At 45.8% G+C, this 22513-nt stretch overlaps 2 protein-coding genes across 3 annotated transcripts in view; one reads left to right on the top strand and one right to left on the bottom strand.

Annotated features, from left to right (window-relative positions):
- The window catches only part of MTOR (mechanistic target of rapamycin (serine/threonine kinase)), a 113135-nt gene that overhangs the window by 44432 nt on the left and 46190 nt on the right, over nt 1-22513 (top strand). The window lies entirely within an intron of this gene.
- On the bottom strand, nt 1948-7967 carry ANGPTL7 (angiopoietin like 7). The gene is made up of 5 exons (XM_006766722.2): nt 7154-7967; nt 4785-4885; nt 4030-4224; nt 3309-3507; nt 1948-3064 (listed from the first exon to the last, which is right to left on the bottom strand). Exons 1-5 carry the CDS (start codon nt 7521-7523, stop codon nt 2895-2897), a joined length of 1035 nt encoding a protein of 344 aa, XP_006766785.1. The 5' UTR covers nt 7524-7967; the 3' UTR covers nt 1948-2894.

The raw sequence follows: 22513 nt of genomic DNA on the forward strand, positions 1-22513 counted from the left end.
ATCACTCAGATTCATCCATGTTGTCGCAAATGACAGAACTTATTTCTTCCATACACTCTGTTTGTATGTAGGTTGTTTATCACATTTTCTTTACCTATTCATCTATTGAAGGACATTTTGGTTGTTTCCATATCTTGGCTATTGTAAGTAATACTGCATGAACATGGGTGCAGGTACACCTTCACGATAGTGATTTCATGTCCTCAGGTATATATCCAGAGTGGTATTTCTGAATCATACAGTAGTTCTATTTCTAATTTTTTGAGGAACCTCAATACTGTTTTCCATAGTGGCTGTATCAAATTACATTCCCACCAACAGTGCACAGGTTTCCCTTTCTTCACATCCTCATCAATACTTGCTATCCCTTGTCTTTTTTACAATAGCCATCCTGCCAGATGTGAGGTGTGAGTGCTGTGTTTTTGATGATCAGTGGTGAGCTTATTGGCCATTTGGGTGTCTCCTTTGAAAAAATGTTTATTCAGTCCTTTGCCCGGTTTTTAATTGGATCCTTTGGTTTTTGGCTATTGAGTTGTATGAGTTCTTTATATTTTAGTTATTAACCTCTTATTAGGGATTAAGGTTGCAAATATTTTCTCCCATTCTGTAGGTTGCCTATTCAGTTTATTAACTGTTTTCTTTGCTATGCAAAAGCTTTTTAGTTTGAGGAGTCACACGTGTTCATTTTAGATTTTGTTGCAAAGAACCTCAGTTTTGTTTTAGTTGTGGGATATTGGGAAGGGAGAGAAACTCATGTACTTCTGCCATAGGCATCTTAGGCTCTTCCTTCTCTCTTCTCCTTCTAACCCCCTGATCTTTTTATCCTGTCTTTTCTAGAAGTATTATGCTGGCTGCACAGCATCTCAGATTCCTCTGCCTGCCTTAGGAAGTTTCTGTTTGATTCCTGTCCCACAGGCAGCCCTACTCCAATGTACTTTTCTATTCGGTTTATTTCTTTGAAAATTACCAAGGTTCTTGTTTTTGAGGTTAAGTAGGTTCTCAACAATCAAGGACCATTGATAATATTTAAAAATACTGAGTAGGAATCGTGGCTTCCCATACATGGTTCTTTTCGGCAAGAAAAAAATGACTTCCTAAAGGTCCAGACTGTCATCTCTCGTGGCTGAAGGTATTTCCCTCCCAGTGTGTTAGTCTGCTCAAGTACAAAGTAGTCTGTAGCGTTGTGAAGCCAGGTGATGGCATTGGCCTCCACGGGAGGGAGTTTGGTGGGTGGGCCAGACCTGACCTCTTCTGGTGACTGTTGCCTTTTTAAAAGTCCCTCGTCTTTTCTTTTAATATGTTTTTATTGATTTGAGAGAGAGAGGATGGGAGAGAGATAGAAAGATAGAAATATCGATGAGAGAGAAACATCATCGATAGGCTGCCTCCTGCATGTCCCCTACTGGGGATCGAGACTGAAACCCCAAGCATGTGCCCCCAACCTGGAATCGAACCAGCAGCCTCTTGGTTCATGAATCAATGCTCAACCACTGAGCCACACTGGCCAAGCTTGCCTTTTGATTTTTGGCCTCCTGCTGCTCCCATGGTTTCCTGAAGTCTGCAGTGAACTCAGAGTCTCTTTCTCATTGTTTTCTGAGTTTTCACTTAAACTTTTTATCATGCTCTGAGTGGTAATGGTGATCATTTAAAAACGAACAAGTGGCCCTGGCCGGCTTGGCTCAGTGGATAGAGCGTCGGCCTGTGGATAGAAGGGTCCCGGATTCGATTCCGGCCAAGGGCACATACCCCGGTTGCAGGCTCCATCCCCATTGGGGGCGCGTGCAGGAGGCAGCTGATCCATGATTCTCTCTCCTCATAGATGTTTCTATCTATCTCTCCTTCTCCCTTCCTCTCTGAAATTAATAAAGAAACATATTTTAAAAAAAATAAAAACGAACAAGTGTTAAAAGTTTATTGTAGTAGAAAAAAGAAACTTTGAACATTTAGAACAATCTATATTTTATTTTTACAAAGCAAAATGCTTATAAACAGCATGAGTTATTAACTATAGTGCCATCTACTTTCATTTTTCAGCCAATTTTATAGACAAGATAAAAAAGGAAGCTCTTCAAGCTCTTTTCTTAAAGAGTAAATAAAAACAGATATATCTGTAGACTGAATCATTTCAGGCAGTGTCTAGACTGAATCATTTCAGGCAGTGTCGTGCAAGCATCCATGAGGGAACTTATCGCCACTGCCCGCTGAGCTCCCCGGCCACCACCAGACCCACTTCCTGCCTTCAGTGCTGTGCCTTAATGGAGGCTGAGCAGAGGAGACTCTCAGAGGCCAGCTGCAAGGCCCATTGCTTGGAGTTTCCTCCAATCAAGTCCAACCTGGGTCAGCTCACCTCCAGCAGGACAATTACTGTCTTTTTTTTTTTTAAGTGTAGACTGAAGGTAATTTCTTGGATTTAAAAATAGAAACTCCTCTCTTCCATTACCCCCTTTCATTTCTTTCTTTAACACCCAGGTCTTCTCCTTGGTGAACCAATATATATGGTTCTCTTTAGCAAAGGGACTTGTTTTCTGCCCTCACTTCACCTTAGAAATGGATAAAGTCATCTAACAACTTTTTTTTTCATAGCAAAATCATGTGGAAAAAAGAAGCTGCTGCTATGTCAGGAATCACAGCCACAAGAGCCCACTCAGGCAAGCCCCCCGAGAAGTCCGTGTCAGGACCCCTTCATTGTGTCCCAGTGCTTCGTCCCGTTACTGTAACATCCTGGGTCATATCATGTTATTGTGCTACTCAAAGACCTACTCTCTCATTGGAGACTTTTCTCATAAGCCATTTGCCATTCACACCCTGTCTGTCCTCTCTTCCGGTCCTCCTCCGCCCTGCCCAGCCTCCATTGGTCTCCCATTTCTCCAGCCCTGCTCTGCAGCAGGCCTCCTTTAGGGCTGGAAGTCTTCTGGGCGGATCTTCATCTCCACCCGTTTGAGGGAGTAGGTAGAGCCGTGCCAGCCGTACCAGGTGATGCCGTCCAGGTGCTTGTTGTGCTCCCCGAGGCGGTAGAAGACTCCATTGAGGTTGGAATCTGTGCAGCAGTTGTACCAGTATCCACCTGGCACAAGAAACAGATCAGTGCTAGGGGGCTGAGTGTATCCTCATCCCCTTGGAAATGGCTAATAGGCTAGGCCGCAGGGATTGTTTAGTTGTTTTTTGACTAGTAGTTAAGCAGTTGGGGCCAATATAAAAAGGAAATACTGAAGCCAGGATATCAGCCATGCAGTTATAGTTCACACTTTCTCTTTAACTGGGACTCGGGGCTTATACCCGAACTCCCCCCACCACCCCTCAAATCTCACCTTTGCGGAGCTGTGCGCACTTGTCTAAGCAGTTGTCATTGTCCTTGTCCTTGGTGCTGAAGGCTGTATTGTTATGATAGATGAGGGCGTCATTCCCCACGTTACCACTGTAGTTCCCCAGAAAGAGGCGGTAGCTGTTCAGTTCATTGCCCAAAACAAAGTGGCTGTACTCAGCGTAGCGCATGTTGCCTTCCCAGTCCTGTCAGAGGAGGCAGAGCCTGAGAAACACTGCAGCAGGTGACATTTCATCCCACCCTGCACTCCTCTCTCCAGCCGCAGCCACACGTCTCTACTGCCGGGAATCAGAAAACAAGGGTCCCAGACCAAACTGCTCTCCTGAGTCACCATACGCCTTGGTTAGTCTCTCTTCCTGTATCCCCTCACTTTCTTGTTTGTAAGGGGTAGATGTGTGTTTTTACAGTCCCTACTTAAAGATGTCATAAGAGTAATTTGAGAATATAGTGAGGCTACATTCTGGGTCAGTAAGGTTTGCACATAGAGGACCTTGTGTCCAGGTCACTGATTGTCAGATTACTCTGCTCTGGCCTGAGCCTGGCTTCTTCCTGCTGTACCTGCAGCCTCACTTTTCTGAAAAATAGGAATGAACCTATTCTTTCTCAACTGTACTGCAACCTGAAGGAAAACCGTCAGAATAAACATACAAGCCTAAAGTGAGTAAGAATAGGAATGTCCTCCCCAGAATTGTACAGTCATTGCTCACCTCCATCTCCACACGTAGCCGGGTTGGCCGTCTGGAGAGCCGGTGGATGTGTTCATTCCCCAGCCAGAAGTCCCCACGGATGCTGCCAAAGCCCTGCTTGTACTGCTTCCAGTCCCGGTAGAAGGAGACGAGGCCACTCTTTCGTCTCTGAATGATGGTCCAGCCACCACCTGCCATCTCCATGTCACAGAACACCTGGAGCAGAGAGAATGCTCTGGTCAGGGACCCGCAGAGGCAGGAGCAGGAGCGTGGGGTGGACTTCACCTCCCTTTTCCCATCCCTGCAGAGCCAAGGGATGTGCATTTCCATGGTCCCCCAGGTGCACTAAAGCACAACTCTGCCCAGTGTGGGCGAGCTGGGGCGGGGGTTTGCTGAGGAAGACTTATGGAAATTTAGGATAGGGGCAGATCAGTGCACATGGAGTTCGAAGGGAAAACTCCAGGTACTTCTGATAGGCTCCCTCCATGGTCTCTCTTTTCTCTTCCCCCAAAGAGTAGCTGCTCTAGGACATGGCAAGAGATTTTAACTAGTTAGGTGGCGGTTCTAGAATTATTTAACCTGGTGTTTGGTTGATAACGGTTTGAAAGGGCAAAACAGATGCCTGGATTCCCCCTTCCCCATAATTTGAGTGTTTGGATAGTTCCCTGGGGTGTTTGTTCTATTTTGAGTTTCCCTTTGGTTAGACTCTGTCTAGCCCTGCTGTCCCTTTGAGGGCAAGGAGAACAGGGGTAGAGCATGGGTGGTGATGGCCTCACCTCCAACTCAGGGCTGCCCAGGAAGTCATCGGGAGGAAGCTTATACACTCCAGAGATGCGGTAGTTCTTCTGGTAGAGGGACGAACAGTCATAGATGGCATCTGCAAAAGGGACAGACCACAGCAGTGAGCGTGCACACCCCGGCTCCCTGGCAGCCAGGCCTTCCTGCTGCTTGGACATCAGACGTTTAAGCACAGACTTAATTTCTGCCACAAAATTTGCATAAGTGTTCTGAACTAGATAGTAGCTGCATGGGGGAGACCAAGAGCAGGTGTGTTTTGGCTTCACTGGTGCTGGGACTGAGGGCTGGGGAAGCCCATCCCCGGGAGAGCATCAGTGTGACGATCAAACAGGTGGTTTAAGGTTTACTATGAAATAAATGATCCTGTGGTAGGTCTAGACTAGTGGTTGGCAAACTGCAGCTCACGAGCCACATGCGGCTCTTTGGCCCCTTGAGTGTGGCCACGAAGTTTCAATCGCACTGTACGTGCGTGCACTCACGTGGTATTTTGTGGAAGAGCCACACTCAAGGGGCTGCAGTTTGCCGACCACTGGTCTAGACCATGAGTTCTGGGATTACTACAGTGTGTGAGGGCCACATAACATGCTCTCATAGATCCAACTTCTGGCACAGCCAGCCTCTGTTTCTAGGTAATCACGAGTATCGTGGGGTTTTGTTGTTTCTTGGTTTGTTTGGTTGATTGGTTGGTTTTGTTGTTTTTCAGAGGTAATGGCTACTAGGGCCCTGATTAAGGGAGACAGATTTATAATCTTACCTTTCCCCTGCCTTAATCTCACACTGCTAGACAATGGAAGTGCACTCTGAGGCACCCTTAGAGGCCTCCCCTGAACAGTTATTAGAACAAGGAAGTGAGAGCATTAGGCCAGCTTTCATGCTGGGCTGATTTAAATGTGTCCAGGCTGCCCTGGGGCTCCTGCTTTATACTAGATTTGTCTCCTTGTTCTAAATGTTGAAGACATTGTGGAAGGTTCAGCTTCCCTGGGAGGAGGCAGAGAGTGGGAACTCACTGACCAGAGAGCTTCTGCCCTCTGTGTCCTGGAGCTTCTCTTGGGCCTTCGAGAAGAGCCACACAGACGGCCGAGCACGTCGGGGAGGGGAGCCTTGAGGATCCTGTCCTTTCCTGAACTTGAGGAGCTGTGTTTGACTCCATGAAACTCCCTGCTGGGAGGTGAGGAAACCCCATTTGGAGGAGCAGGGAGTGGCAGGCAGATTCATCTGTCCGCCCTGGTCTTCTTCATGTCCGATTTCATCTCATGGACCAAATCAGGACTCACTTGTCTGGAAAATGGCCTCAGAATAGCTTTCTAGTCCCAAACTGAGGGTCAGGACGTACATGCTTAGAAAGTGATTTACACACATCGGTTTCAATAACAGAATTGTTAACCTTAATTTCATTTGAACTGAGACTAACCAGTGACTTACTCTATTCTTAGTTCTTGACTTAGTTTGTAGTGTGACCAAAAAGTTTTTATATCAGCAAGAAGTGACTTATCTATAGGATATGCTCCTGATAACTAATAATTTTGGAAAACCAAATTTCTCTCTAATAAATTCACCATGACCAGTCTGAGCCAAGCTGATCAGAAGCTGAAAGTTATTTTGCAAGAGAAAACATTAAGTGTGTCTTATTTTGGGCTTCCCAAAAATCCAAATTTCAACATTACCTTTTCTTATTTTCTATATTATTGGGCAGAATTTTATTTTAGATCATGGGGAAAAAAATAGAAATATCAGAATTGAGGAACCTTGAGGACCCTGCCCTTTCCTGAAGACAGGAATTTTTCAAATGGCTTTGGGTCATGTCCATACACTTCATTCTGAGCCAGTGAGAAGACAGCTGGCAGAGAGATGATACCAAATCCCATTTATGCCCATTCCATAATGTTAGAGACATAAGAGAACTTCTAGAGTAACAGATGCTGTGGTTTTGGTGTTCGTTCCTGCTTCCTTGGAACCGAGGGTACAGCCTGTCGGTTCTGGGTTACGAAGGGGACCAATGAGGAAACTTGAGCCCTCTTTCTAAGACCTGCTGTGTGACTTTGGGCAAACCACGTAATCTCTGCTCCAAAATGGTAATTCATACCTTCAGTGTGCTGGGACGTTGTGTTAATAAAAGAGACCTGTGAAGGTACTGGGTAAATTTACAGAACATTAGAAATCAAAATAAATACTTCCTAAGCCTTTAGTAAAGAGAAAATAGAGCTGGTAGCACGTACCCAAGAAAGTGTATCTCCAAAGAACCCCCCACAATTGTTCTGACCAGGTTATCTAGAAGCAATGTACAGACAGGAGACACTGGGCGATTTGAGGGCAAGGTGGTGAGAAACGTGGGACACGTGCTCCTTACCTGCCGAGGTCTGTGTGACCGTCTGCGCTGCCTGCAGCTGCATGATGTCAATCTGGTTGTTCATTTCAGAGTACTTGCTCTCGGCCTCCGTGAGCCGTGACTCCATGCGCTTGGTGTTGCTCTCCAATTCCATCACCTGCATGACCACACTGACCCAGTCCTTCTCCTGCTTCTTGCTCAGTTCACTCAGCAGGCTGCTTAGGTTGGCAATTTGGGCCTTGAGCTCCTTCACCTCCTCACAGCAGGCGGCCACTTTGAGCTGCCCAGGTGTCTTGCGCTTAGGGGGCTTCTGCGGCCACACTGGGTGGCTGACAGAGACCAAGATGAAAATGCAGAGCCAGGTCACGGCTGAGAGAGGTTTTTTCAGCATCTTTCGTGGGTCTGGGTGAGGAAGGCTCTTCCTGTGGGGAAATCTGGGTCTGCTCGGCCGAGGCTTGCAAAGCTGCAGCAATTAAAACCTCACACTTGCACTCTTGATGAGTTCACCACTGTTTTCTCTTTCCTGGCTCTTTCTTAGCCTTTGTCAAAGCTTGAGCTTCTGAAAGTGCAGCTTAATTGGGTATCCTATAGCTTTCCTCCCCAAGCCTAATGCTCTACAAACTCAGCATCTTAAATATCATTTGCTGCCTGCACCTCCACCCCGTGTGCATGGCGCTTTAGCCCCTCCCAGCTCATCTGGGAGGGTCAGGTGCCTGTTGGGTGAAGTCAGCGTAAACTTAGGCCAGAGAAGGGGAGGAGGGAGACAGGGCAAGTCTTTCTTTCCTTGCCGGCACAGTCTCTGGACCCAGACAAGAGGACTGTGAATTTGTGTGTTTCTAGTTTTGCCTATTAGATTATGCCCTTGCCAGCCACTGGCTCAGCTCTAGCAGCAAGCAGAGCGGGGACAGGGAATTTCCAAATTCCATTCTAAAGGTTATATAACCATGGGGTGAGCGCAAGGTGGGCAAAGAGAATTGGGAATAAGATTCCACTCAGCCCGGGAGGCCTGTTAATGTAATCCATGCTGTTTATAGGAGGATCTGGCCTACTGCATGTGCTTTTAACAGGGCTGCTTCTTCCTTCCTCTGGTGTCATTCAGTGTTTCACAAAACCCCCGTCCGACCTGGATCTAACACCATCTTACATTTGCACATATACAACTTAGAAAAGCTCTAGAAAGAGGAAGATGGAGTAAATCTCTTAGGAAGCAAAAAAATGACTTTGTAGTTTGTATGCACAGGACTTGCTCGGTTATCTTTCTTTTTACGTTCTTCCTCCTTCAACAGAGCGGGCTTCTCACACTTGACTTTAGCAAGATGTCAGAGGTGACAGCAGGGATGAAAACTCAGGAGTAATTGGTCACCCACATTTCCATTGGTCTTCAGGCAGAACAGAGAATCCTTGGCCCATGGGTTCATGCTTGGAAAATACATTAAATCATAGAGAAAAGAGTCCCATCACCGAATAAAGCCATATCTCTAGTCGCATTTTCCACTTCCTGTGCCATATGGTGCAAATCTGAAATTATTCTCTATATATCCCTGAAAACAGGGATATTGTAATTTTTCACGTACTATATTTGAAGGGCGCTCTTCCTTTGAAAACAAATGGAAAAAAACTGGGATTTTAGCAACCATAAGTCCTTAAAATGAGGTTTTCACTAAGAATGTATACAAAGCTTCCTTTGTCCTTAAACACTAACCCTGTCTTTGGAACATACTCTTTCGCTTTCCAAGTTATGGCGCCACTGAGGCAGTTCCTGGTCTGCTGCTGCTCGGCCTGGGTCCTTCACACACAAGCCAAGCCGACCCCTGACAACTTTCCTTCCCTGCCATGACCCCCCCAGAGTCCTTTCCGGTCAGGACTTCTAGCTTCTCAGAAAGTCCTTTCTGTCCAGGCAGCTGGAGTTACTAAACAATTTTTTTGCCTCAAAATAAAAAAGCAGTAGAGGATGACCTGGATCAGGGTTTGTTTTCTCACGTTGTCTCCTTGGCCTGCTAAAGGGTGAGGATGTTGCTGGCGCCCTATAGCAAGTTATCGTTCAGCCCAAAAGAGGCTGTTTACAATTGGCACCGTCAACTGGTCCCAGATCTCTTCTTGCAAATGTCTAGCCCAGCTGGGCTCTGCAGTCTCAGCTCCATGGAGTTCATTTCACTAACTTGAGTCTTACCCCAACTGCCAGCATCTGACACAGGGTCTGCTGAACTCCAAAAGGATCTTCAATAGTCTGCTAGCCATCAAATGACACTGAGCTCAGTCGTGTGCCACGGGCGTGGTGTGCGCCATACAGTCATGGCCCTTGGAGCTCCCGTGTAGCGGAGTGTAGGGGAACCACCATGGACCAGTGGAGCTTTATGGATTCCGTCAGCTTTTTGTTTGTTCTTCCCGGGAGCTGTTTACCCCACTAAACAGGAAATGCTGTGAGTAGGTGTTCATATCTGGGCAGAAAATGAACCAGTCGTTCATATTTGCAACCCATGTAGGCAGTCCTTTCTAAGAAAGGTAGGAGGGGGTTTGGCTCACAAGCTCTGGCTTTTAGCATGCGTGCCTATGCTCTGACATGTCTTTTCTGGAAACTTATTTCTAACATAAGGCATAAGTTGGAAACAGGCTTTTCTTATTTGAAGATTTTCTAAACTCGCCTAAGCTGCCCAGATGTCAATAACACCCCCACCCCCAATTTTTGAATAAAATAGCCAATTAAGGGTATTCCCTGTGCCAGGAGATGATCTACCCTCCAGAACATCCACAACCCTTCGCTGTCCTAAATCTGAATTTCTGAAAGAAGGCAAAGTAAGCCCTTGTTTTGAGTACAGCTAAGCCCATAGAGAAAACCAGGAAGAATATGAGACCAGAGCATTTCCTTCTCTCAGGGCTTTCACTCCCTTCTCTAAAAATGGGAATTAACTGGAAAAATATGGAGGAACCTGGGTTGGATACCTTAGAGTTTTTCCTTTTCTCCATTTTGCTGGTGGTGAAAGGGATCAGCTTGGTGCTCCCAGGGAAAGCTGGTTTTGAAAAGAAAGCTTATATTCTTAATGAGAAAAGCCAGTGAGCTTTTACTTAGGTTGGAAGTTCCCACCGACCACAGTCCGGGCTGCACAGCCTTGGCTAGCACTGAGGCCTGGCAGCATTCAGGCAGCCCGAGGGCAACCGCTGGGAAGGGCCTAGCGGAGGTCTCTCCTCCAAATGGGACTGTCATGTCTCATTTTCTTGAAAATGCCCCCATTGGAGAGAAAGGCTTCTTTTCTCAAGAATCCCTGCCCCTGCCTACTCTTACACCATCGCTTTCAAAATCGGTGAGGGAGCCCTAGCCAGGTTGGCTCAATGGATAGAGCGTCGACCAAAGGGTCGAGGGTTCAATTCTCTGTTCCTCCCCCTTCCTTCCTCTCTCTCTAAAAAATTAATGGAAAAAAAAATCCTTGGGTACGATTAACAAACAAACTAATTGGTGAGGGAGAGAAACAGCTGCCCTCAGAATCAGCCTCTGTTATTGAAAAGGTACATCTTAGAAGAACCTGCCTTGCCGTTAGTGTACTTCGTGGGAATATTTTACTTATGAAGTCTCTTCATGAGTCACCCTTTTATCACTCAGTCCTATTTCTATCTCACTGACAGCCCAAGTCCATCACAGAAGCTATTTCCATCTGTTCCCCAAACCTTCTAGTTTGCCACTTCTACCAAAGAGGACAACCTGGATGCCTTAGAAACCATTTCTCTCAGGCCTCCTCCTGGAGCCGATTATTTAATTAGAGCACCTAGCACAACAGTCGATCTCAGATCTCTCTCAGGACTTTGTAGCAAACATTTGTTCTGTTAGCCGGGATGCAAGCTGCAGCACCAGTCCAGCCTCAAGTACCTCGCAGTCCAGTTGGAGAAGCAGACAGCCGAACTTTAGGACAGTGTGACATGCTAGGATAGGGGACACAGAGGAGGATTGTTCAATCAAGATGAGCTTCTGGAAAGCCTCCCAAGGGACGTGGGCAGGGGCACTGTGGGCACAGGTACCGCCATGAGAATGCGGGTGGTGAGCATGCTGAAGAGTCCGGAGGCAGAGGGCTCGGGGAGTTCAGGCTGGAGAGGTGGAGGGGAGCCAGGCCTGAGGGACTGCATGAATCCACGTGAGGAGTGTGATTGTTATTCTGGAGACAGAGGGCTATGGAGAAATCCAAGAAGCTTTTACCTCTTGCTGCTTTGTTTTCCTGAGTCTTACCAGGAAAGTGGTTTTTGTCGCTGCCAAATAAGATTTTTAACTGGATATGGGTGGCTTAGAACATTGAATTTCTTAAAATTGTAAAGCATTCATATTAAATGCCCTGAAGGAGTCAGCTGGCTTGAGGCTTAAAGAAGTGGTATATGAAGGGCTTTAAATGCTTGGGTAAGAATCAAACAAATCTGGGTTCTAATCACTGATTTAATTTGATAGTTATATCTAATCCCAGATATAACTTGATAGTTCTATGACTCTGGGCAAATTAAATTACATAATTTCTCTGAGTCTACCAGTGCGAAATGGAAATAAAAATCATAACTACTTCACCTCACAGGGTTTTTGTGAGGAATAAGTTAAATAAAACAAAGGATCAAAAATAGCTAAGGCATTTTTGAATAAGAAAAGTGAAATTAGAGGAATTACACTACTAGAAATCAGATTTATCATAAAGCTATAGTAATTAAGGCAGTATAGTATTGGCACAAGGATAGGCACATAGATAAGTGGAACAGAATTAAACATCCCACACATATATGGACACCTGATTTATGACAACATAGCACCACAGAACAGTGAGGAAAGGACAGTCTTTAGTAAGCGCTGCTGGGTGAGTTAGCCTCATAGGGGCTTGTGGGGGAGGCTCTGACCCTTACCTCACACCACACACAAAACTTCAAGTCCAGAGGAGATTTAAACTCTAAATGTGAAAGGTAAAACTGAAGCTTCTGGAAGAGAACATAGGAGTTATCTTCAGCATTTTGGGATGAGCAAAAGATTTCCCAAACAAGATATTAAAAACACTAACCACAAAGGAAAACATGCAGTAAAAGTAGTCATTTGTGTGCATTAGAAGACACCATGGAGAGACTGAAAAGGCAATAAGATATCTCCAATACATACATCTGTGTATATTGTAGCCAAAGTACATATACATAGAACTCATTAATTTTTTTAAGGTGGCCAGATGTGAACAGGCACTCACAAAAGAGGACATCCAAAAGGCCAATAAATGCCTGAAAAACTGGTCAAGCTCCTTAGTCATTATTGAAAGTCAAATTAAAACTAATAAAATGTTACTATGTACTGCCTTGACTGGTTTGGCTCAGTGGATAGAGCGTGGGCCTGCGGACGCAAGGGTCCCAGGTTCGATTCCAGTCAAGGGCATGTACCTTGGTTGCGGGCACATCCCCAGTAGGGGGTGTGCAGGAGGCAGCTGATCAATGTTTCTCTCTCATCGATGTTTCTATCCCTCTCCCTTCCTCTCTGTAAAAAAAATCAATAAAATGTATTTTTTTAAAAATGCTACTACGTACCAATCAAAATGGCTGAAATGGAAAACACTGAAAATACCAAGTGCTGGCAAAGACGTGGAGCAATTGGGATTGTCGTACATTCAGTGGGAATGTAAATTGGTGAACCACTTTGGAGAGCAACATGTCAGTGTCATCGAATGCCGAACATACTCTGTAACCCAGCAATTCCACTTCCAGGAATATTCCCAACGGAAATGTGAATGCGCCAAAGACACGTGCGAGAACATTTGTAGGAACACCACACACAATAGCCAAATACTGACAACGACCTAACCCTAAATGGCCATCAACAAAAAAATAGGTAAATTGTGGTCTATTCATACAGTGAAATACTGTTCAGCAACAGTAAAAACTATTGTGGCATGCAGTAACACGGCTGCGTCACACAGACATAATGTGAGCGTTTGAATCAAGTCAAACCCCGGCAGAGCTCAGCCATTGTGTCAGAAGTCAGATAGTTGTTACCGCTGGGCATGAGGAAGGAGCTGTGGTTGGGAGAAGGCTCGGGTGCTTCTGGGATGCTGGCCATGTGCTGTGTTCTGTTTCTTGGTCTGGATGGTAGTTCCAAGGGTTTCTTCACTTTGTGTGATAACTTATCCAGCTGTACCCCGTGTATACTTTCCTGTATATGTGTGTGTTGTGCTTCGACTAGGAAGTTTCTTTAAAAATAGATAGTGTACATAAAACACCAGTAGAATAGTATCTGACACATGGTCAGTGTCCAGCAAATAATAAGTATTATTTTTTAGGTAGGTGATTATCATCTGATGAGAAAAGCCTCCCCTGCCCACCCGAATTTAACCAAGTGTCTGAGCACTCTGTTTTCTTTGTGGTATTTACCTCCACAGCACCTACTGCAGTTTGGTTTTTGTACATCTACTAAGTAGATTCTACCTCATCCACCTGTAAGCTCTGTGAAAGCAAAGACCATCACAGTAGCTCTAGCCCAGAGGTGGGCAAACTTTTTGACTCTTGGGCCACAATGGGTTCTTAAACTGGACCAGAGGGCCGGAACAAAAGCATGGGTGGAGTGTTTGTGTGAACTAATATAAATTCAAAGTAAACATCATTACATAAAAGGGTACGGTCTTTTATTTCAGTAGTTTTATTCATTTCTTTGTTATGGGGTGGGGCCACAACATTAGTAACAAAGAAACAGAATTTCCGGAGGATGAGGCCCAGAAATCAGGATTTTAAAAAGATTCCCAGGTGATTCTATTGTGCAGCCAAGGTTGAGAACCACTGCTCTAAATGAACATCTGTTATGGAGACTTAGTATCTCTCTCCATGGCCAGTGTTTTATGGTAAGGTCTTCATTGTAAGGTACTGCATCCTCCTGCTTTAAGTTCATTTTTCTTCAATAGATCATAGTCTTTTTGTTTGTTTTTTTCATAGGTCATAGTTAAAGAATCAAAGTGAGAACTGGAAGAGTTGAGATCTTTTTTAATCAATAACTTGAGGTAGCATCCATATAGTATAACTAGTGGCCTGGTGGACAAAATTCATGCATAGGGTGGGGATGTCCCTCAGCCTGGCCTGCACCCTCTCCAATCTAGGACCCCTCAGGGGATGTCTGACTGCCAGTGGGATCGGGTCTAAACCGGCAGTCGGACATCCCTCTCGCAATCCGGGACCACTGGCTCCTAACTGCTCACCTGCCTGCCTGCCTGATCGCCTCTGGCCTTCTCACCCCCAACTGCCCCTCCTTGCCGACCTGATCACCCCCATCTGTCCCCCCACCCCGCTGGCCTAATTGCCCCCAACTGCCCTCCCCTCCTGGCCTGATCACCCCTAACCGCCTCTGCCTCGGCCCTGCCACCATGGCTGGTCTAATTAGTGTATTACCCTTTTCTTAGCATTGATCCTTTTGTATCCCTGAAAACCATCAATTTGTGTCTCACCGCTCTTTCTTTACCTGTGAAAATCAGCGAGAGGACCACAGAGCAGTGGGTAGGGTTTTGTCCCTCTCCTGTTTATTCTGGAGGCCTGTGTAAATGGCATACCTACTCACTTCAGCCTGCATGGGCCTATCAGAAACCTTCATCACTGCCAAGGGGCCACATGCAGCTGCTAATGTTGAAGACAGAAAAAAGAAAATAACATGTCCCCATAAAATCAGCCATGTCTCTGGTAGCTATATTCCCCATATTGTATCCAGGAACCTAACAAATCTTGTGGGCATCAAATGTCCATTACATTGTAATTGTAGACAATCACTGTTAACCAGAGTTAGAACCCTGTCGGGGATGGGGATGGGGCAGGACCATATGACAAGCTGGGGCCCAACTGCCCTGCAGAGCTTCCCTTCAGGCTGCACCTCTGCTGCCCTGACTTAGGCAGCACTAACGGGAAAGTGGCCTGTAATTCTTTAAGAATGTTGGAGGATTTGAGCCAGTGTGCCTGAGCAGCCAGTTAATGGCAGCGGTGACTGGGCTTTACGGTCTTCAGGAGAGGCCTAGATGGATGAACAAACCTGCTCTGTGTCTTAATTCTGAACACATGTTCCCAAGGTGTCTATTGTGTTGCTTGGAAGTATGAGTCCTGCTTTTACAGTTGTTTCCTGGCCTCCAGAAAAGGTACACTGTCTCATTTTTTCCCTGCACCTCTGCTGGAAGAAAAAACACACGGTCCAGAAGGGTAAGGATTTGCTCAAAGCTCCTCACTTCTCGGTAAAAACACATTCCAAACCTCTGGGCTCATGCTGACTTCAAAAGTGCCATTGTGCCTCTAGGAACCTGTACTCCTTGTAGCAAAGCTCCAAGCAGCGAAGAGTGGGCGAGTGCAGGAAGCCCAGAGTAGCCAGAGCACAAGGTTGTGTCTTTCTTTATAGCCCCATCGTTTCTGTAACGCCTTTTCACAGCCAGCCACACCCCAGAGGTCAGGTCTGTCGCCTGTCACCAATAGAGTGTAATTTATCTGGCTATTCTGAAGACTTCCTGCAGGGTCACTGTACAATAGCTTGCATTTGTAGAGCGTCTTATAAACCCCAAGGAAGGCTCTCTTCCGTGCAGGAAGCTGGTCCTGCATGACGAGCTGTACAGAGAGGATGGTCCTAGGGTTTCTCCTCAAGTTGACCAAGAGGGCAGAGGGTCCTCGATTGCAGCCCCAGCCCATCCTCCAGGGAGGAGCTTGCTGTAGTTTAGCGGTAACCCTCTGTGCTTCCACTGCATCTGGCTCATCCTCAGGAACCCCTCGAGCCTTAGGACCACTAATGGTGACTCAGAAGCTGCTGCTGCTGCTGTTTACTTTATGTATCACTACACGGTGGGGGTGGGGGCCAACTGCTGACAACTAAACAGTGTCACAGTGCTCTGAAACCTTGAATTGTGTGCTGCATCATGATCGCAGAGACGTTCAAGTGTGAAAAAAGTGTGTCAGAACTGATGAAATACAGGTGCTGGGTTCTGCCCCATGGCGCCCTCTGACAGTTTGTTCCGGTGACAAAGCAATGATCAGTGGTGACATATTGGTCTCCTCAAATTCTTTTGGACATCTCATTGGCTCGGAATGTTGACAATCCAGTCCTCTTCTGTCAGCTTTTCCTTACCAAGGAGTAGGCACATTTTTCCCCCCGATCCCAGAATGGGGATCAGTATTTTTACAATGCCGCCTAACTCCTTAATGGAGTAAAAAGGCCAGCTCACATCTGCTTATACAGTTAAATGTGGAGAGTTCAAAGCTGCCAGGTCACTAGATGCCAACTCATTTCATTTTTGTTTCCCAACTTCATCCACATAATAGACTGAGTCAGAGCTCTTGGACTTTGAGAAGCCAAGAAATCAGGATTTTACCCAGAGTATCAACTGCTTTGAGTCAAGGTAGTTGAAAATAAGCTTTGGATTCAGTCTGTCAGCCCTCTCCCTTTTGTTCCTTTTCTCCCCTCCTTTTCCTGGCAGCTTCTTTCTAATCATCTCTCAGAGCTCTTCATTTCGCTCTGGGTGTGAAGAAAAGGCCAGGAGAAGAGAAACCTCCAGGCAGCACCAGAAAAGGAGCAGAGCTCATTGTAGAATAAAAAGATAATGGCCAATTTGTCAAGAAGTGTTGACAAGAAAGATAAAGTTGGAAGTAATTAACTGGCTGACATGCTGGGAGTGATGTGCCTGCCAATAGCTCCCTAAATCAGCCAGAGCCTTGCAGATGTGACAGCCGTTCATCATTTTTACAGCACACCTCTGACAGGCCCCTGGGTTGCACAAATCGAGTGCTTTGACATTTCGGGGCTGTGCAGCCCTCCTGTGTCTAATGCTGGGTTGTACTAGGGCACCCGGGTCCCGTGTCCCCCAGGAGGTGCCTGGAGGTGATGTGTAAAACGGGACAGCTTGCCTGGCTTATCGCTGAGCATGGTGCTCATTCTCAGGGGACGGGCACTGATGTCTAGGCCTGACCTTGAAGACTGTAGGACATCACTTAGTGAGCATAGAGGTGCTGACCATGAGCTCCCAAGCAGCTCTCCTGGGGGCCTGGTCTTCAACAAGTGCCACTCCCAGCCAGCCCAGAGGGTACGCCCACGAGACTGGTTATATACACGACATCTCAGCAGGATGAAATTAGTATGCAACCATTAAAAGTGATTATGAAGGCTCTGGGTAAAGTATAAAATGCCTGTGTTCTGTGAGAAAGCCTAATGCAAATTATAAGGATGCTGTGGTTACCACATGTATAAAATACGTATTTATTTAAACAGATTGTGCATTGGCAAAATAGTTTTTTGGAAAGGTGATTATGTTGTGGTGAAGTTCCCTTCCCCAATTTTTTCTTTTTTTGAAAAATGTTTTTATTGATTTTTAGAAAGAGGAAAGGAGAGAGATAGAAACATTGATGAGAAACAGCATCCATATGCTGCTCCTGCACGCCTCCAGGGATCGAGCCCACAACCTGGGCATGTGCCCTGACCAGGAATTGAACTAGCAGCCTCTTGGTTCATGGGTCAATGCTCAACCACTGAGCCACACCAGCCAGGCCCAATTTTTTCTTAATTAAAAAAATATATATACCTGCCCCCCACTGCTCTTGAAAAGATAGGGATTTTTGTCTCCCCTTTTCCTAATTTATCTTCTTTATTCTTAAGGGCCCTCACTTTCTCATACTGATTTAGCATGTCCTCTAGGTATGTGACAGACATACCTTTTAAATTGCACCTGGACAAAGGAAGGAGTGAAAACAAAGTAAGAGCTCTTTACCTTTAGGCCACTAGGCACTAAGATGTCCAAAACCTATTTTGATTGTCCAAGGTGGACCACCTCTCTTGCACCACTTCTTTTTTATCTTGGTGCCTTAGGTCCTCAAGAACTCCAAGGACATCAGATGTGCTAGCTTGGAAACTGTCCAGCAAGTCCAGCCTTCTCTTTCTCAATGTGTAGAAAAGGAGTAAAGTTACTTCTAAGTTTCTGAAGCAAGAAAGAAAGCTTGACCTGCTATTTTTATCACCTGACTGGCCTGAGGCCTGCCAGTCTCCCTTCACTTCCCCTGCTGCCTGCACTTAATTGCCCCTCACAAGCTTTCTCATGTCATGTTTCAGATGTTCCCACATCTGTCTTCACTGCTGTACTTTTGCTTTTAAATGACCCTATTAAAAGAGAGAGGATCACATGGTTGAGTTCCCCAGTCCATGCTGCTGTTCCCCAAGTCTGGGGTAACTGGTAAAGACACCAAGGCCCAGCCAATCCGAAGGCTTCCTGGCTCTGTACAGGCACCCACCTGTTTTGTTGGTTCATCCGTTGGGCACAGAGCTAAGTTTTGATGCTGGGAAAAGAGATGGGATGGTCTGAAGCAGTCACTACTCTATATGGGAAGTCAGGGCTGTTTGATGTAGTGCTGAGAGCTTTGGCTGGTCAGGAGCTCCTCACTCAGACCTGCCGAGGTCCCTGTCAGCTGGGTTGCATGTGTCACCAGCGTATCACCAAGGGAATTCAGAGCATTCCTACTTGACAGGGAACCAAATCAAACTCGGGCTTTGGTCTGCACTGGAACTAGACAGGAGAGAGAAGACCCAGAGCCATTTGGGAAGCAAGTGCATAACATTCTCATAAATTCCTCACGGGAGCACTGGGAAAGCCTAAATGGTCCCCCAGATGGGACTGCAGATGCTCCCATCTCACTGACTCCACCAGGCCCGCGCTTTGTGTTGGATAATCCTGCATCGTTTGTTCTTAATAGTGAGGTTACCAAGGCGCTAAGACTAAGAGATGAGGTTGGTAACCAAATGGGCCATACAAGAAGGGATTACCAGGCCAGATTACTTTGACTTTGACATCAGCCCAGAGCCCCTGGAGCAATGACTTAGAAAACCCTTCAGGAAACGAGTTCTTCAGGTGGCGGGAATGGCATTCGGAGGCCATGCCAGAGACCCTCTTACTGCTTTGCATGAAGTCCTTGAACAGTTAATGACTGGCCCTTTCTGTCAGTCTCATCTGTAGGGCAGCCGGTCACCGCCTGCCCGTGCAAAGCACTGAGGAAAAACTCAAGAGGGAAAGCCACAGAGACGGAAACAGCCCCGCTCCCAGCACTAGCTTCTTAGCCATCGCTCCTGACAGGGCACCTGCCAAGGCAATGAGAAGCTCAAATCGGAGTCGCTTACTCAGCTTACACACTCTCCTACTTCTGGACACAGATTTTTGGAAAGGAGGGAGAAAAGATGCTTGGCAGAGTCTGTTCTTATCTGTGTTTGTTAATTCTACTCAACTCTAGAAAGTCTTTCCTCAGTTAAGAATTTTCTCAAAGCCTTCAACTCCTCTTCCTTTAATAAAAATTAACTCTTGAGGTAGGGAATGAATGAGAGTGCAAATGTCTGTATATCCTCTTTTCATTTTTATTTTTTGTTAGTAAAATATTTTTACAGAAAAAACATACATCTTAGGTTGAGGCTAGAGCCAGCACCCAAGGATATTTTTCCATTGATTTTTAGAAAGTGGAAGGGAGGAAAGGAGAGAGAAAAGGGGGGGAGGAAGGGAGGGAGAGAGAGAGAGAACAGCATCGATTGGTTGCCTCCTGCATGTACCCAGACTGGGGCCAGGGTTCGAACCTGTAACCCTTTGGTGCACAGGCTGTCTCTCTAACCATTGAGCATACCAGCCAGGGCTGTATATCCTCTTGATATCCTAATTCATTGTGTTCTCCTGTCTGTCCCTCTTCATTGTCTTTCTAACACCCAGGTTCATTTGTAGGCTCTGGGGTTTAATATATGGATAGGCAGTTCCCATTTGCTCTGTAGAATCACAGCTATATGAAATCTCAACTGGATGTTCTCACTGGAATATGGAGTAGAATGTATACCCCTTCGCCCATGTGAAGACAGCAATGGGAATTGGTATCCACCAGCTTAGAAAGTTCTTGTGAGACAGCCCTCTTTTCCTTCTGGTCTCAGTACACATCGAGAGGAGATGGGGCATCTGGTCGCCCTGTCACTTCTGCACACTGTTGTGGCACGTTGCTGCCCAGGCCTCTGTCTTGTTGAGCTTGTCTGTTGTCAGGTCTTTTCACACAGACCAACGTCAGTGGGGTCTGGTTTGTGTTGTTAGCGCTCATTTGCTGTCAAGCGGGGCTTTGAACAGTTTGCCCTTTGTAAGGCTTCAGCATTAACAGGGGAGGGCTGAGGGGCACACAAGGGAGTGTTTAGAGAACTGGCTGTAGAAAGCTCCCAGCCGCCCCATAAAATGAAAGCTCCTCATTAGGGGGGCTTTTGAGCAAAGGTGCTTTTTTTCCCGTGAGCCAAACGTCATAGGCAGTTTCCATTTGCACTGTAGATTCAGAGCAGTCTCTCCCACCAGTGTCATAAAACCACATCTGAGTTTAAAAGGGGAATATTTCAAAGGACAGGCTTGTGTCACCCAACTAGGGAGGAGACTGGGGACTTAGTAGCTAGGAACTACTGAGTTTCCATGGAGGCTAATTTATCCCACACATTGCAATCTGAGCTCTGTCTGCCAGCCTGGCAGCCTTGAACAAGCTGCCTCGGAAAAGCTCGCTGTGGCAGCATGGCTGACTATGCACTGGGAGGCTTTAAGGCATATTAGGACCTCCTGAAAGGAAATAAAAAACTAGGGGATGGGAGCTTAGGGGCTGGAGGGGAGTGTTCGCCTAATATCAGTGAGGATGTTAAGATGAAGGTGCAGTAGGATTCCTTTCTCTTGAATGGCCAACTAGAGAGTTAGCTAATCAAAACATCCCGTCCAGTGCTTTTATTCATTCATTTTACAGTTATTTACTGGGTGCCTACTGATGCCCAGAATGGAAAACTAAGACAGTGCCCCTCCCATTGCAGAGCTTACAGTACACTCTTCGTTATTTAAGAGCCTTTCAAATGGTACAGTTTTTTAAGGGAAAGGATGACATCCAATAGCCTGTGACCTACTGGGCCACAGTTTCTTCATATTAAAAACGGAATATAAACAATAGTGTCTACTTCATGGGGTTGCAATGGCACATGTAAGCATTTAGCACAGTGAGCTCTCAATAAATTTAGGTATCTTTCTGTTGTCGTTATAATACATTGTCTCCCGTGATAGAGCGCCAAAGTCGTGGAGGAAGGGGAAAAAGCTAAAGTCCCAAACAAGACAACACCAAGAGTTGAGCACCAAGAGTTTTGTTCTCTTACCTTTCCAGAACCTCCACGTCTGTATTTGCATTCAACAGCAACCTGTAGATGCATGGGAGACCCCAGGGAAGAAAAGGATAGAGAAGTGTAGCTTAGGGACAAAGTCCTACGGGAAAGTAAGTAAAAACAGGAAGGAGAAAAGATTAAACGGGTGATAACCGCTGGCTCACTTAAAAACCCCTTCTTTGAATAGTCAAAAGTGGGTGTGTACAGTCCTCTTCTTTCCTTCAGGTCTTCAAATGAGGGACCAAGAACTTAATATTTGAAAGGGACTCAGACTGATCCCTCTCATTTTTCATGGGTGTGTTTTAGTCCATTTAGTCAGGGTTGTAATTCCTCAGTGATTGCCTTGCTGAAGGCCGAGTCAGGAGTCCCTCGAAGGAACCCAGCCCCTCTCTTGGAAGCATAAGAAGGCAGGAAGTTCTCTTACCTTTCCAGAACCTCCATGTCTGTATTTGCATTCAACAGCAGCCTGTAGATGCATGGGAGACCCCAGGGAAGAAAAGGATAGAGAAGCGTACCATTTGAAAGGTACAGAGGAGCCCAGCCCCTCTCTTTCTTTCCCAGGGCTGTCTGCATCCTCGCCTGGCTCCACACACATTCAGGTGGGAAGGGTTATGCAGATGACTTATTTGGCCTTTCTCTTCAAGAAGTGGGGCCATATGAGGAATTTTCTTTTTTAATTTGCAAAGTTGTGGTGGAGGTATATCCAAGCCATAGCAACAGTGAAGTAAAATTTGTATTTCTCTGAAGCCTCCAGTCACTACTCCCTAACTTTGATCAGTTTTTGTGAAATTATTTTTAATGTGTAATGAGTGTGAGAGGAGCACGGGAAGAGATTTTCACTTGTTTTTGGTTTTGTGTTGCTTTATCCCCAGTGAGGCAAACTTTGGTAATACTTTTAATTTTTTCTTGAAAATAGAACATGTTTCAGAACACAAGATTAGAAGATAGTTGTTAGAACACCTAGATTTTAATGTTTCATCCTTAGAGTTAACACTGTTCATTCAGGCAAAGAATACTTTATTTTCCTCATCAGAACAGTTTATATTCCTACCAGGACCATCCCAACAGTCCACATTAGGACTATAAATAATATATAAAATATGTAGTTATCTATGTTTATATATGATATATTACATATTTGATTATCTATATTATAAAAGGCCTGTGGCCAGAACAACCAAACAACTGGTCACCAGGAGGTACATAGAGCATCTTTCCGGCCCTCCCCCAACCTCCCAACTCCTACCCCTCCATCC

The sequence above is a fragment of the Myotis davidii genome, unplaced genomic scaffold (assembly GCF_000327345.1).
Source record: "Myotis davidii unplaced genomic scaffold, ASM32734v1 scaffold299, whole genome shotgun sequence".
NCBI lineage: Eukaryota > Metazoa > Chordata > Mammalia > Chiroptera > Vespertilionidae > Myotis > Myotis davidii.

Coding starts and splice junctions, on each gene's coding strand:
- ANGPTL7 (XM_006766722.2), bottom strand. CDS start 7,523: ATGCTGAAAAAACCTCTCTCAGCCGTGACCTGGCTCTGCATTTTCATC. Junction 4,886..7,153: donor GGTCACACAGACCTCGGCAG/GTAAGGAGCACG, acceptor TCCCTTTTGCAG/ATGCCATCTATGACTGTTCG. Junction 4,225..4,784: donor TGGGCAGCCCTGAGTTGGAG/GTGAGGCCATCA, acceptor TCTCTGCTCCAG/GTGTTCTGTGACATGGAGAT.